The 14,835-nt window shown below is 42.5% G+C and overlaps 1 protein-coding gene across 2 annotated transcripts in view; it reads left to right on the top strand.

Moving 5' to 3' along the window:
- The window catches only part of mgat4a (alpha-1,3-mannosyl-glycoprotein 4-beta-N-acetylglucosaminyltransferase A), a 28,382-nt gene that overhangs the window by 5,524 nt on the left and 8,023 nt on the right, over nt 1-14,835 (top strand). For both annotated transcript variants that reach the window (XM_031869386.1, XM_031869385.1), the window contains 5 exons: nt 6,884-7,051; nt 7,426-7,566; nt 13,234-13,367; nt 13,480-13,526; nt 14,253-14,366. In XM_031869386.1, the coding sequence (XP_031725246.1) occupies nt 6,884-7,051; nt 7,426-7,566; nt 13,234-13,367; nt 13,480-13,526; nt 14,253-14,366 (604 nt within the window). The remainder of the gene's footprint in view (nt 1-6,883; nt 7,052-7,425; nt 7,567-13,233; nt 13,368-13,479; nt 13,527-14,252; nt 14,367-14,835) is intronic.

Genomic DNA, 14,835 nt, shown 5'->3' with positions numbered 1-14,835 from the left:
CACACACACACACACACACACACACACACACACACCTCCCTTTATCCCAGACAGCCCATATACTCTGTCCAAACAGGAACAGGCGTCTTCTGCCGTTAGTGAGTTAACAATCATCGTTGTTTCCCTCCTTGTGCTTCAGCTCACTTCCTGTATCCCACACCGCTATTCATTCATTCATTCATTCATGCATGTTCCTTCTCTTTTTCTGGACAGGATTCCCAGACTACACACAATTTCTCCCCAGTGTCAGGGAGCAGAGGAGAGCTGATGGATTATTTGGCTTTAACTGCTCTCTGTTGATTAATCTGTGGCATTAGCTCGCCGTATACAAGAACCGGTTTGCACACGTTAGTTTGTGTGGATGAGGTCATGCAGACCTTCACGCTTTGTGGCCACTCCGCTGAAGGTGACGGGCCTTTTTCATTTACCAAACACGAGGCGTTTACGGGTTAAGAGCCAGATATATTTCACAGGAATCCATAAATTCTGGGTGTCTCCATGCACTCTGATAACTCACTGATATGGGGAGATGAGGACATTTTCATCACGTGAATGCTCGTGGCCACTGTGATGTAACCGTTAGTCGTACCAGGCTTCTTTGTTTAAAAGTATACCGACAGAAACCAGCACTTAGACTGTCCACTGTCAGTAAATATCAGTTGGATTGAAATATATTGGTTCTTGGTAATTTATGAAAAATAGTAAGGGCTCCAAATAGCCTTCAATTTTTATGATCTATTTTTCAGCTATTGTCTTATTTAACTTTATTGTTTTGTTTAAAATGAAAGAATATAGTGTAACTGGCCCATTATAATATACTCAGAGTCCTATCATATTGAGAAGGAAAAGCATCAAATTGTAGGAGAAATGACTAAATGCATTAGATGATTATCTAAATACTTTTCCTTTGAATCAGTAAATGGACTCATTATTTCAGCTCTGAACACTTTGTTGTTGTAGTGGACTCTCTGGACTCCCACTGCATATCATTATAGAATTGATTGGTGAACAACATCCCTGAAAGTGGAGTTTCGTAAAAATCAGACAGCCTGGCTGATGGCCCCCTCACAGGCACCAAGTGGGGCCAGAAAGTGGAAGTAAGCGGCGCGGGGCCTCAGCTCTCGGCTCTCTGCTGTCAGTCAGCATAAGAGACGCAGCAGGAGCTTATTGTGACCACAGTAGAGGGAGAAGAGTGGGTGGAGGTCGGAAGAAACAACGAGCCCGATGTGAGGAAGCAAAAATAAGAATCTGGGTTTGGAAAGTTGCCTAGAGGGCGAATATCGGTCCAGCTTCTTCTGATACTGCTTTATTGTCTGACCACCGTAACCCTTTGATTTGACTTTAAAGGTGGAAGGGTTGCGGTGTATCGCAAAACCAAAAAAAGTGGGCAGATTGAGACAAAGGTGTGCGTTTTCTCTTTCTGCAAACTACACAGGACCGTTCAGGGAGTATCACTCGCCTCCTCGTGGATCGACTTGCACTTCTCCTTTGGAAAATACCAGCAGAAATCTATACCGCTACCCTGTGTGTTGGTGTGCTTTTCTCTTACTCTGTGTGAAGTTAAATGTTGCATGACTTGTACCTAGTGGGATGGATAAACCCAAAACGTTTATCTTGTTTCAACTGTTGGCACATTGGTCAGATATTTTCTTACCCTTGGATGAGAGTAAAATGCTTCATATGACCGAGGTCAAAGAGAAATAAGTCCTGTGGTGTGTTTATGTCTGTTTGACCCCATCAGTCATGCTAGATTACTGGTGGGGCATCTGTGAACTATTAGATCAAAAACCAACATGTCAGAACTATTCCTGTTTTTATTCCTATTAATCTCAAATTTGTGTTTTGCACCATCTGCCCTACTTAAGAGATAACTGCCTGGTTAAAGGCCTTGTGCTGCACATTGCAGCTGCAGCGTAGAACCACGTGGCTAGCAGGTGCACCACTCTGGGGTGTTCATACATGCATAATGCTGTGGACATGTTTTGTATACACGTGCGTCTTGTTCCCAGAGTTTGTCTGGCAGGTGGAATCTGTAGCCGCAAGTCCAATAAGAAAAGGCTCAATGACGTGGCATCTTTTCAGCTACACAAACAAAGTTCAAGGACTTTTACATTTCGTTAAGGTTGCTGATTTTACACAGAGAAATTAGGGGGAACATTTATTTATCCAAATGGAACTTCTGGCCCTGAGGTCAAGACACTTGGCAGGCAGAATCCACAGTTTAATGGAATAGTGCAGCAGTTTGGGAGAGAGCTTATTCGCTTTCTTGCAGAGAGTTGGAAGACGAGATTGAGTCGCACAGCTAGCCTAGCTCTGTGCAAATGTAACGAAAATCCACCAAACAAATATCTTGAGCTCACTCACACGTTGTATCTTGTTTTGATCTGTACAAAAACTAAAGTGTAAAAATGTTGAATCGCTATTTTATTGGGATTTATGTGCCTGGCTATTTCTTGGTCTGGACGAGTTGTCCGGCAACAAGCAGAGACTCCGGGATGAGTGGAATTTGTTTATGCTAAAAAAAAATATCTGAAAACGCAACAATAACCCTTTATTCATAACAATCCCAGTGAAACCGTTTGTGTTTAAACAAACTACACTACTACTAAAATCTAAATGCTTTGAATACAACAGACCAGGATTCAGCAAATTAAGTAGACAAACTGTAAAGTTTACAAAGTAAACAGTTTTTTTCAGCTCTGCTCATTGGCCGCCATACACTGCATGTACTTCCTGGTTAATACTCGCTGACAATATTTGGGCAGCTGTGTATTTCAAAGTGAAACTTTGCTTCACCAGCCGACATCTGCGAACGATGTGCCGCAACTCACTCATGCACAAGTTCTTCATCAGCACTCACGGACCTGCAGTCAGCAGCATGCATCAGCATAGGGAGCGCCAGGTCAAGGACAAGATCACTGGGAGGGCTTTTGTTGAGCTAATGGATTGACTGATAAAACTCTTAACACCCTGGTGAGTTATGGCTTGGAATTCTATGAAGCACGCCGACGTCATCCTTGTTCTCTCCTGTGACGTTCAGAAGACGGTAGATTGATCTCTCTCTCTCTCTCTCTGACATCCAACTTCAGATACTGAAACACTACTACTGAGGTCACGAGTAAGCACAACAGGTCCAACAACAAGGATGTTGTGACTGTGGATCAATACGTGCATTTAAACATTGTTTACAAAGGAGGGCTACATTTTTTTATGTACGGATCCCATGTATTTATGATGCAGCCTAGTCTGTTAATGAACATACAAACATATGTTGTTCTTAACATCTGTTTCTCTTTCCTGAGAAAAACAAACATTCTTCAGATGTGTTTTATGTGAAGTTAAAACTTCAACTTAAAGCCGATACAGTCATTACATGCAAGCTCTTTGTCAGGTGCGCTATCAAGTTGCAGTGCACATGTGGATAACGCTTACAAGAGTGTTTGTCAAACATGCCCCTATCGATTGTTTTCATAATGGATGCCATGATGTCTAGAATTGATTTCTTTAAAAACACCTTTTTGGGGGATTTAACCCATGCTGATCGGCTCATTTTAGTTTTATATTTTATTTCTCCTCATCCATTTCGTGAGGTGACGCAATAGTCATGACATGGCTGCTCTGTACATGAGTGACGTTTCATTATTTGGCTCCAATTTAAGGCCTTAGCTCATTTACACGATTGGAGCATCTCCACCCAAACCTGAAGTTTTGGTTGACGAGAATTAACACATTAACCTCAAATTTGCAGGTTGAAAGACTTTACAAGGAATAGCATAACTCCCTTATGGCTAGAAGTGTGTGATATATTCGCCTCGACATGTTATCCTTGATTCCTTTGCTCTGTCCATTTGATTTATTAATGAGATACGTGGAAGGAATGGGGAGTCGGATATATAATGGGGGTTCAAACAACTAGCCTTTAAAAAGGAACAGACTCGAGGCCTCACACTCACTCACACTGCAGAGAAGGGGCAATAAGTACAGAGAAAAAAACAAAGGTGGATGCCAGGGTGGCTGTGCAGATAGTATAGAAAGTTATACGCATATAGGACACTAAAAAAACACAGAAATGTGAAAACCTGCATTAAATTAAGAGGAAGGGATGAGACGACGTTAGGCAAAGAGGAGAGGTTGTTAAGCTCGCCTCGGAGGTAAAGCACAGCCACTTAGCCCTTCCCCCACAACTCATGCTTCTAGAGAGCAGAGAAGAATAATGAGATTGTATAGATGTACTCCAGACCTCAGGTAATTGTTTAATGCATTTCGTGTACCCATTCAGTTGCCCGGTGGCTGTATGCCAGTAGAGTAGGTTCCTCATTCGCCCTATTACTTAATTAAAAAAAATACACTTTATGTTGATACCACTTGATTTGCAAAAAAAGAAAAGTGACCGCCTTCACTGCCGGCTTAGCTGAGAAGGTGACACACTTTACGGCCCATACTGAGGTGTCAACAACATTCTCAGTCTTCTCTTGAAGTGGTTAACAGTTCAATATCTGTTCCACTCTCATTCTGTTTCTGTGGGAGAGGCATTTCCTTGAAAGACAATGTGATATTACGCAATATATGCAAAAAACGCCTCCAGTTTCACCACCTAATAGTGCAGGGGATACATATAGCTGAATAGAAACCGTATCTGCTTCTTGCTTCTCTTCCTGTGGGGCAGAGTGGGATTACAGGTGTGGTTTCATCTCAACAGGCCTGGAGTCCTACAATCAAAGGCCCGATGGGAAGATGAAAGTCTGTTTTGTTTTGTTTTAGTTTGAAGCTGCCCTTTTCATGAGCTTTGGTCCGTGTGACATCTGTCTGTGTGTCTTAGAAATCAACATTTAGGAGGAACAACATGGTTCTGTGTGGAGATGGGCCAGGAAAATAGCTCGGTCAGAGAGAGAGAGAGAGAGAGTGATGGAGAGGGGAAGATAAAGAGAGTCTGGGGTTTGTTGCTGTGAGGGGTTTTCCAAAAGGGCACAATAAATCTACCAAACCCACATCCCCTCCGAGCTCACGCACAGATGCACACCGGAGATGTTCCTTCTCTCCCTCTAACCTTGTGAATTGTGGACGACTGTACCGCTAACATTGACACTAAGGCTTCGTAGGTGTGTCAGTGACCACCACACATGTGCTTTCTTGGCTTTCAATCATTTCTCATCATCTGATCAATAAATACTGTAAAAAAAAACATTATTTATGTCTTAAAAAAAATGTTACAAAGTACGTAAACACCAAAGCAATGAAATAGTCGGGTAAAAGACAATTAAAAATGCAACAATTTAAAAAAAAAAAAAAAAAAGACACAAAAAGTTTTACTCGTTGAAGTGTTTGTGTTGGCCGTTTTCACAAGCCAGCATTCAGTCCGCTTCGATTGAACTCTGGTGACTTCTGCAGCAGCCTGATGTTTGCTTGACATCTGGGCCAAAGAGAAAATACAGACCACGAAAAAAGTGACGTTTATAAAGTCATTTGCGATGAACTGCAGGAGAAAAGATTTGTGTGCACAGCAGATAAATGCTGAGCCAAAGTGGCCATTTTTCTTTTTTTTGGCACCTGCTCCTTCGTAAACGCCCCTCAGCAAATAATGTCTTTGTTTGGTCGGCTTTAATTTGTGTACCGCGAAACTCATCCAGACTAAATGGAAAAGGAACCAGAAGAATCAATTTCACTGTGATTCGCACCAGCCAAACGGACTGCATGAAAGCGTCCTGAGACGAGCGTATCTAGCGTATTTAATACATTTATGATCTCAGCTTACCAACAGACCACAGCCATTTCCCCTTTCTCATAGAATTTCACAGCCTCTACTTTCTAAAACACCAACCTCTAAATATGTCGTTCCTGATAAGAGCCCACCAAAGGGCAGGTTTCCTCACGTGTTCACAGTAAACTGCCTGGAACCTCAAAAGTAAATTCCAATAAAAAAAACTGAAAAAACAAACCACACAGCTGGTGTGGCCGATAAATAGCTGCTCCTGAGTGCTCCATCATTGTCGATGATATCATCATGTGGTACTGTAGGTTTGGCACAAGTGTAATAATTTAGAAATTCTGCTCAGGAAATTGAAAAAGGAGCTTCTCACCCTTCGCTCATCAGCTTTGTCTTGAAGTACTCTTCAGATCCAATCTCTACTTCAACGTGCTCCAGGTAACCTGATCAGAAAAAGGTCGGGTTAGGATGTGAGCTGAAAAAGAGGACTCACTGGATCCCAGTTGAAGTGGTTAGTTTGGTGTGGATCCAAATCCAGGAAATAACAAAACACACAATGTCATTTCCTTTGTGAAACATGCCATGTTTGAACACATCTTACTTTAATGATGACAACCTGGTACACGTGACTGTCTGTCATAACCAGTATTTTGATATAGAGCCAAATCTGTACGCAAATTCAGATTACCTCAACATTTTCTGTCATTAATAACATTAATTTAGTGCTTTGTGCAGCCCTGGCAGAAGTGAGCGCTCTGTGGGTGATTTCTGGCTTCGTCGCTACTCTACTGTATGGTGTTATTTGCTACATTAGCTTTTTTTTAAGTGTAATTCAAAGTCTTCATCCCCCTTGATTAGTTTAACTTGAGACATTCCGGCTTTGCCTATTAAGTGGTTCCATAGTGAAATACAAGCTGCAGTTGATTGCTTGTTGGATGAGGCGGTGTAATATACACATTATGTATATAATGATACATTATGTTACATTCCCCCCCCCCCCCCCCAATAGACTTACCGTATTGTTTTTGTCCAGATGTGTTTTTCTGCATGGCTGAACCCTGCACCGTGGCGCTAAAAGTGGTCTGTTTATCAGACCGTTGTATTATTTTCAATTTCTGGAAACGTTTTCCGTGGCACCTGCTAACGCGTCCTGCTGTGTTTTTTTGTTTGTCCTCACAGAGAAGCTGGTAGCATACCAGCGGGAGTTCCACGGCTTGAAAGAGCGCCTTCGCGTGGCCGAGCACAGGACGCTGCAGCGCTCGACGGAGCTCAACAACATCCTTGAGCAGTTCAGACGTGCCATAGCCGAGACGAACGGCAGCAAAGATGCTCTCATAAACTTCTCAGGTAACTGACAAACGCAGAGGAAGACTCAGTGAAGTGACATTTTTCCATGGCCGTGATTCTGAGTGGCAGGATACTCGCAGGCTTTTATTGTTAAATCTGTCTCAGTCCACCCTCAAGCCCACTGGGTGGACACAGCAGTCACAAGAACATTTCACTGCTTGGTACTGCTCATTATTCAAATAACAATCTAAAAGTTTAGTTGGCAATTTCTGTTATGACGCTAATGTTGTAATGTGTAGTTCAATGTTTTACTAGTAAGGGCATCACAGTCCTACCAGAGCCCATTAACAGGTGGTGCTTTAGAAGTCAGCATCATTTCACTGCTGTCATCATTTCAATGAAACTAAGAAGAGGACGCTACTAAACTCTTTCAGATGAGACACAGAAGCTACTGAAGGAGCTCACGAGTAGGAAGCCTCTCCAGGTGCCAAATATCTACCACCACCTGCCTCACCTGCTCAACAATGAGGGCAGCCTGCAGCCTGCCGTGCAGGTTGGTCTCGGCCGCACAGGAGGTGAGACGCGTGCACACACACACACACACACACACACACACACACACACACACACACACACACAGCAAATTCAGTACAACAGTAACGTCCCTGATTAATGAGGCCTTTTCTCCAGAGTGTGCAAGCTAAACAAACACCGGGGAGAGAGTCAAGTCTCAACAAGTTTTTCAGTCAGTGACTTGTTCACAACAAGTATCCCCTCTGGACGGAGCTTTGCATTAGGCTCATATTGGAGAAGATTATGTATGGTGTCATTTTTCTATATACGGGATACAAGTTATGTATCCCATCTCTTAGCTTGATCGAACGAGGGAATGCTTCCCTTTTGCTTTCCATCTTACTTTATATTCAGGACATGACGTGTTGCACAAAGGTGCAACACGTCATGTCTAAGCTGAAGTCTGTCGTTTGCCTCTTTCAAAGGAACTATTTCGCTCTTTTCTATTAATTCCTATTTTCAGGAACGGCATTTATTTCTTTTTCTTTTTTAAATGCTTCTTCCATTCCTTTGACCTCTGCTATATCAAGTTCTCTCTAAGAGGATTACTTATCTGGCATTGCGAGCGCGATAGAGTGAATTTGGGTGCGAGTTTAGGTGCTGAATAGCTCAAGTGGCGTTTCCACATTCCTAATGACAATTGCCTCGTGGGAAGAACAGACAAACAAATTCGGGAAAATGAAGGAGGGACAAGTCGGGAACAAACCGGAGTTTCTTGTCTTTGGTTTGAAGCTTGTTTGATTGATGAATGCAAGGTATTCCCACAGCAAACACAAAAACAAAAGCAAGGCCCATCTCTACCATCTGTTAGCCATTGCCAGTCTGGATTTAGGAGAAGGTGGGCAGGTATTTGTTACCTTTTTAAGACTCTTTCTGGCCTTCCCTACAGAATGTCTCGCCACGGAGAAAGCAGAGTTTGTTGCTGCCTACTGCTTTTTGTCTCACCAGCTTCCCGACCTGAAACACTATCACTTGTGTTCACTGGAATGCACAACCAAGCTGCCGGTACTGCTACTGGGAATTGACTGTGGAATTTTTTCTGTCACTCATTGTTCTGCTCAGTCTACCTCTGCATCTATCGTTCTCTTTTTTTACTTCCCCCCCTGTTTCCCTACTGGTCTAAGCATATCTGACATACAGTGGGTACGGAAAGTATTCAGACCCCTTTAAATTTTTCACTCTGTTGCATTGCAGCCATTTGCTAAAATCAAAAAAGTCAGTTTTTCTTTTTTAATAAATTTGCAAAAAGTTTTTTTCTGTCAAGATGGGGTGCTGAGTGTACATTAATGAGAAATAAAATGAACTTTTTTGATTTTAGCAAATGGCTGCAATGAAACAGAGTGAAAAATTTAAAGGGGTCTGAATACTTTCCGTACCCACTGTATCTGATATTTATAGCTGTGCAAAATAGGACATCCTCTCACTTTAGATTGTGGATGGGGTCGGGCCTGACTGGAGCTCCTGTTAGACGGAAACCAACAAAAGAGCGTTATTGTAAATGCAGTCTCGCTCGCTCCAAACACACATATGGCCTTTAGCAAGCCGTCAGCTTGCCAACTTGTGCCCTTTTGCACACAGTCAGTACTTATGCTGTTGCCAAGCAGCGCCAGCATTTGTTTACACTGGCCAGCTATTTAACATGTCACAAGCTACAGTTGAAGATCTCTTTCTCTCCCCAATTTGGAATTCCTGGTGCTGCTGAATCTTGTGAGGAGAATGTAGACCAGGGGTCAGCAACCATATTAGTAGGGTTTGCCATTTTAATAATGTCGTCTTGATCAGTTTTGCCATATCAACGTTACGGTTAACATTATGTTTAATTATGGCATCCATTAAAGTTTAAATTTCCAACATATCTGTACTTTTATTCCATCCATATAGGCAACATGTATAGCAACATGCACAACATTTTTCTCCCATAATCAGGACATTATAATTACATTACGAGAGCACTCTACAAGAAGGCTGCCATCCTTTTTATGAAAACCTCCAAAGCCAAGTTCAAATCATTAACCCCATCAACCTTCCAGCAATCTTGTTTATCAGAAATGAACGAAACAAATCCTCAGAAGAAAGGCAACAAGTAGGAGCCAATCAGAGGTCTTTGTGGAATGTGGGTGGGTCTCCCCCAAACCCCGCTGCTCTCTGTGCAGGCTCAGTTTCTGCTTTGGTGTGAAAGAGGTGTCAATTGACGGTGACGTCATGGTTGCATATTTGTTGATTCTGTCTTTGCTGGTTAACCCGTTCTATATTTTCTTGCCTCTGATATCTTTGCTTGTATCAGCAGAGGGTTCAGTATGAGATAGAAACCTTTGCTTCTCTTGGTTCCTCATTCAGTTTAAGTGGTAGAAGTTGTAATTCTCAGTTCATTAATCATCACAATCTAATCAACAAGATCTAATTTGAAACTAATTACAACCCTGTGGGTTTGTAACACACTCGTACCCCTTTTATAACCCAGTGATCCCCGTGTCCTCACATCGGGTTGTGCTACAATCTCGTACCTTGTATATCAAACCTCACCCTTTGTGTAGACTTTTTTTTTTGGGCAAAATGAATCAGTAAACGCAAACCAAAGATTTCATCCATCACTGATTTCCCTTGATTTTTGAAAAGAACATCGCCTCCTTCTTGTTTCAGTGTGGGCCCTGGTTGGCTAGCTGCATCGCTGCGATGCTACACTGAGGAAAATAAATAGAAATAGGGCTATGTCCTATTTCTATCTTCCAGCTGCAAGCAGCTACGCATGGCACAGCATGGTGCAATCCACCTGCCAATGTGTGCACGCAGGGTGACGAAAACAGCTGATGCCCGCACGTTGACGTTGGAATATAATGATCAGGTTTGAGGCATTTTGAGTTGCTTGTCAGTTAATTAGCATGTGCCACCTGTGTCTATGTTCAGCACTCGCCTACAGGCTGTGAAGCTTGCACCGTTGATCTCCTTTTGGGATATTGTGAATTTCTTCATTTCAAAGGAGTATTGCTGTTTCTGCAAATGTCGCCTCTATACTTTGCTGGTTGGATGATTCCACCCATATAGTAATAATAATAATAGTAACCGGATACTATAAACATAGCATGTGAGAGACGTGACCTTTTTTACAAACACGAATTTTAATAGGTGATGTTGATCCTTTCAGGGTGTGGATTGTACGCACACACACAGTGTCTGTCAGGCTCTGTTAGACCATGAAAGCTTAGACGTTTAAAAAAAAATATATATCTTTAGTTCCATAAAATACAGCACCCAGATTACTCAGGAAGCCTCTCACCCCGAGCAGCGAGGTGGCCCCTTCCTCCCCGGCTCAACGGCACCAGACAGAGTTTTAGCGATCTTAAGTCTAGCTAGCTAATGGACAGAGTAGGCTATTTGTGTCCAGACAGGAGAATCTAGCAGAGCTTCCCGAACTTCCGACTCAGACGACGCCGATACCGTGTCAGCTAGAGGCAGAGGCAGAGCGAGGGGCAGCACAGCAAAATAATAAGAAAAGAGAAAATGCAGGCAGAGGGCAGGTTGTCTGTAAATACAGACTTCTGTTCTGTCATACGTGATGATGGAGTCATACTTCTGTATGATTCTTTATACACCGTTTGTTAGGAAAATCCCACATTGTGCCTTTTTTTTAAAATTGATAATTAAAAAGGAACTGCTTCAGTTTTAGTTAGTTAATGTAATATCAAAAGCAAACGCATGTTACTGTATAAATACAAACAAGGTTATCAAATATGTAAAAAAAACAGATTCAAACCAAATGAAAAACTCCAACACCAAGTTGATGGATATAGTTTCTTTTTTTCTCGAATAAGAATAATCTATATACATGTGTGCTCTCTAAATGTAACACATTTGTAATATTTTTTTTAATTTTTCATTAACATGCAGGCTACTCGTACATCATTATCTTTAATAAGTTTAATTGGTTAATTATGGGATTTTTCAAAGTGCGTGTTATTTGCTTGAGCACATACGCTTACATCATTAATCCCACTGTAAGCAATGATCTAGTAGTGTCACTAACTGTAACCCTAAATAATGTTTAGCTTTGGTCACTAATCGGGGAAAACATCAACAACGATCAAGCGTCAATTTTCTGGATATCACAAACGTAGCTCCTTTACGTGTATCGCGTGCCAGATCAGCTCTTTTCACTGATGTGACAGAGAAGAGAGCAGACATGTAGATTGTTGTTTTCCTCTGAAGGACATAAAAGGAATGGCAGAGTGAAGCGTCCAGGCTGATCAAGGGACACGGGGAGGGGCAGTGTTGGAGTCGGTCCTTCTCCCGCTGCACTCTCATGCATTACCACTCATTCACTGTCTGCCACCTTCCCTTATTCTGTCAGTCTGTCTCTTTTCCTTCCTCCCACACACTCCTTTCATCCTCGACCTACTTTCTCAGTGGCGGTGGTGGTGGGTGTCGCTCGCTATACGACACGGAGCTTAGTGCGAGAAACACAAAGCAAAACTGGGACAGATTCTCCACGCTGCACAGATCCCTCTGCGCCCTTTCCCGAGTCCACTGTGCCACTCGCTCATTCTGCACCTCAAGTTTGTGCCCCCACATCAGCTCAGTCAACATCCCCCCCCTTTTTAAACTTGCACATGCCCGCATTAGCCCCCGGGTTCATGAACTTCACAACTTTAACTTGCTATAGAGCAAGAACTCTGTAACCTCCTCTTAAAAAGTACTGCACATTTTATGTAAAACATTATGCAAAACCGCCCTCTGTTTCGAATGCAGTAAAGTAGTATAGCACACATATAGGAAGAGAAAGCTAAACATGACAAAGAAAGCACACAGGCTGGTAGTCAATGTCATGCTGCTATTTTGATTTATTTTCATTAGCTTGAAGAAAACACTGTTTCATTCAGAATATGGTTCTGTCGCACCGGTGCCAACTTACTCTGCTCTCTCTCGTTCCCTCACGCCATCTTTCCCTGGTGAAAGTGATCCTTGTATCCTAGTGAGTAGAATGAACTCATTTTATGTCTGCAACAGTCTGTTGTGTTTCCCTCAACCACTTGATGACAATAGCCACTCTCTTTTCCTCTTACTGAAGTTGTCTCATCAGCTTCATATATGAGATCAGTTGGTTTTGCTGACAGTCGGATTAATCGACAAAAGAATGAATGATGGTTTCGGTTGATTAATTGACTGATTAACTGCTTGGTATCAAGTAATTAAACATCCGCCTTTTCCAGCTTCTCACAGTGTAACACAATGTAATAACTTTTGATAGTTTTTTTTATAGATAATTACAGTCAGAGTTGTCCGACCCTCTCTGAAAAGATCTGCTCTCCAGTGTCTTCTTCTAGTTGCTGTTGCTCGTCTGGCTTTGTTTACTTTGCTGGTAGAACAAGCTCATAAATTAATTTAGCGATGCATTGCGGATCTCTAGATCTAAAGTCCAAACATGATTGGCTTTTAGTGGTTTATTCAGTGACTCTATTTAGCTTACGTGGTGTACGATTGTAGTTTAAAGACACTTCTTTAAACATGCACCATGTTAGTGCAGATTCCAAACTATCAGACGTACGGCATGAATTGCTGTTCTTGTGAGTGTTTGGCTAATGTAGTTAGACATTGTCTAACGGGTAAAGATGATTTGGTTTTGGTTCCACCTCTGCAGCCTTCCTGTTCTGACCTCAGACCTTTTTTTCCCTCAGTTACCATGGTGATGGGGATCCCCACAGTGAAGCGGAAGGTGAAGTCATATCTGTCAGAGACGCTGCGGTCGCTAATAGACAAGCTGTCACCAGAGGAGAAACTCGACTGCGTCATTATTGTCTACGTTGGGGAGGTGAGATCTCATATTTGTACAGCATGAGTCATAGAATGATGCTTCTGCACAAAGAAAAGGGTGCGAAAAGGGTCTGCGTGTCTAATGTGTTGTCCTTGTTTTGTTTCCGCAGACTGACGTGGAATACGTTCACAGCGTGGTAGCTGTCTTGGAGAAAGAGTGAGTACACACCTCTGCTTCCTGACAGACGCACAGAAAGGTGGAAATATTGGGCCTCAACAGTGCCGACGCACAGATCTGTGCGTTCATCCCGTGCGGATCCATTAATCATTTTTTACCCAAATTTGTTCGTAGTTTATGTACAAGCTTGCTTCACACCGTTTAACTAAATGCATGACATTTTAAAACTGCATTAGTTAAAAGGGGCTTGGATAAACAACAATATTTAAAACCGTTAACTTACTAATGCGTTGGACAACTGTATAAAATAACCATCATGTTGACGTCCATTCATCCTCCTCAGTTATTGTCACAATTAAAACTGAGTGTCTCAGTCCCAGCTTACAAAGGAGCATATGAGAAATGTGACAGTTTTGGTTTTCATTGTTTTTATTGACATGGTCTATAATGATCTGCTACTCCCACCAATTTCTAGTGCCACGAATTTGCGCAAATGTAGCCAATGTTAATTGGTAGCCAACTGGTTAATTGGTAGCCGGTTAATAACAGGCACGCAGGGAATATACTGTACATGATTGCAATTTACCTCCAAGCAGGTGTTAACATGGCATATGTAGCCTCACTGGAAGATATACAAGCACGTCTTTGAGCGCATATTAAGAACATTTCTACACACGTATTAGTGGTTGAGGCCCATCGTGACGGAGTGAGAGTGAAGTGTGTGTTTGTGTGTTTCACCATATCAACATGACCATCTTTCTTCAGGTTTTCTACGGAGCTGAGTTCAGGCTTGCTGGAGGTGATCTCCCCGCCGGCTGCCTATTACCCCGAACTCGCCAACCTCAAAGAGACTTTTGGAGACTCCAAAGAGAGAGTCAAGTAAGCCATTCACGTAGCCGAGACGTGTGTGTTATCTGTATGTTCACTGCTCTGACATCCAATCAGGATGAAAGAATGTGAGAGAAATCATTATGGTAATCGTGCTGAAACCAGGGAAATGGACTGCAGGAGCTGTGAAGAAGTAGAAGGATGAGTCAGGGAGAAAGTGGGAGGGAGTGAGCAAGCGAGAGCTTTTAGGTCGGCTGCCGAGGTACTTAGTATTCCACAGGCATTTCTCAAAGTCAGATCAAGGTCATCAGCAGCACCCTCGATCTCTCTCTGTAGTGCTCCCTCTAATTATCCTCTGTACTTATATTCTCTTTATAGTCGGCTATCAACTGGCTTCATTAGAAATCTGTTGATGCTGTGTTTTTTTGCTTACTACATAGAGTACATACTCTGATAATACCCTTTAGGCCCAGAGGGGGGGGGGGGGGGGGGGGGGGGGGGGGGGGGGGGGGGGGGGGCG

The sequence above is a fragment of the Anarrhichthys ocellatus genome, unplaced genomic scaffold, assembly GCF_004355925.1.
Source record: "Anarrhichthys ocellatus isolate YVR2014 unplaced genomic scaffold, GSC_Weel_1.0 scaffold47, whole genome shotgun sequence".
Classification (NCBI taxonomy): domain Eukaryota; kingdom Metazoa; phylum Chordata; class Actinopteri; order Perciformes; family Anarhichadidae; genus Anarrhichthys; species Anarrhichthys ocellatus.
The sequence above is the reverse complement of the archived record's forward strand: the minus strand, read 5'-3'. Positions and strand labels throughout refer to the sequence as shown.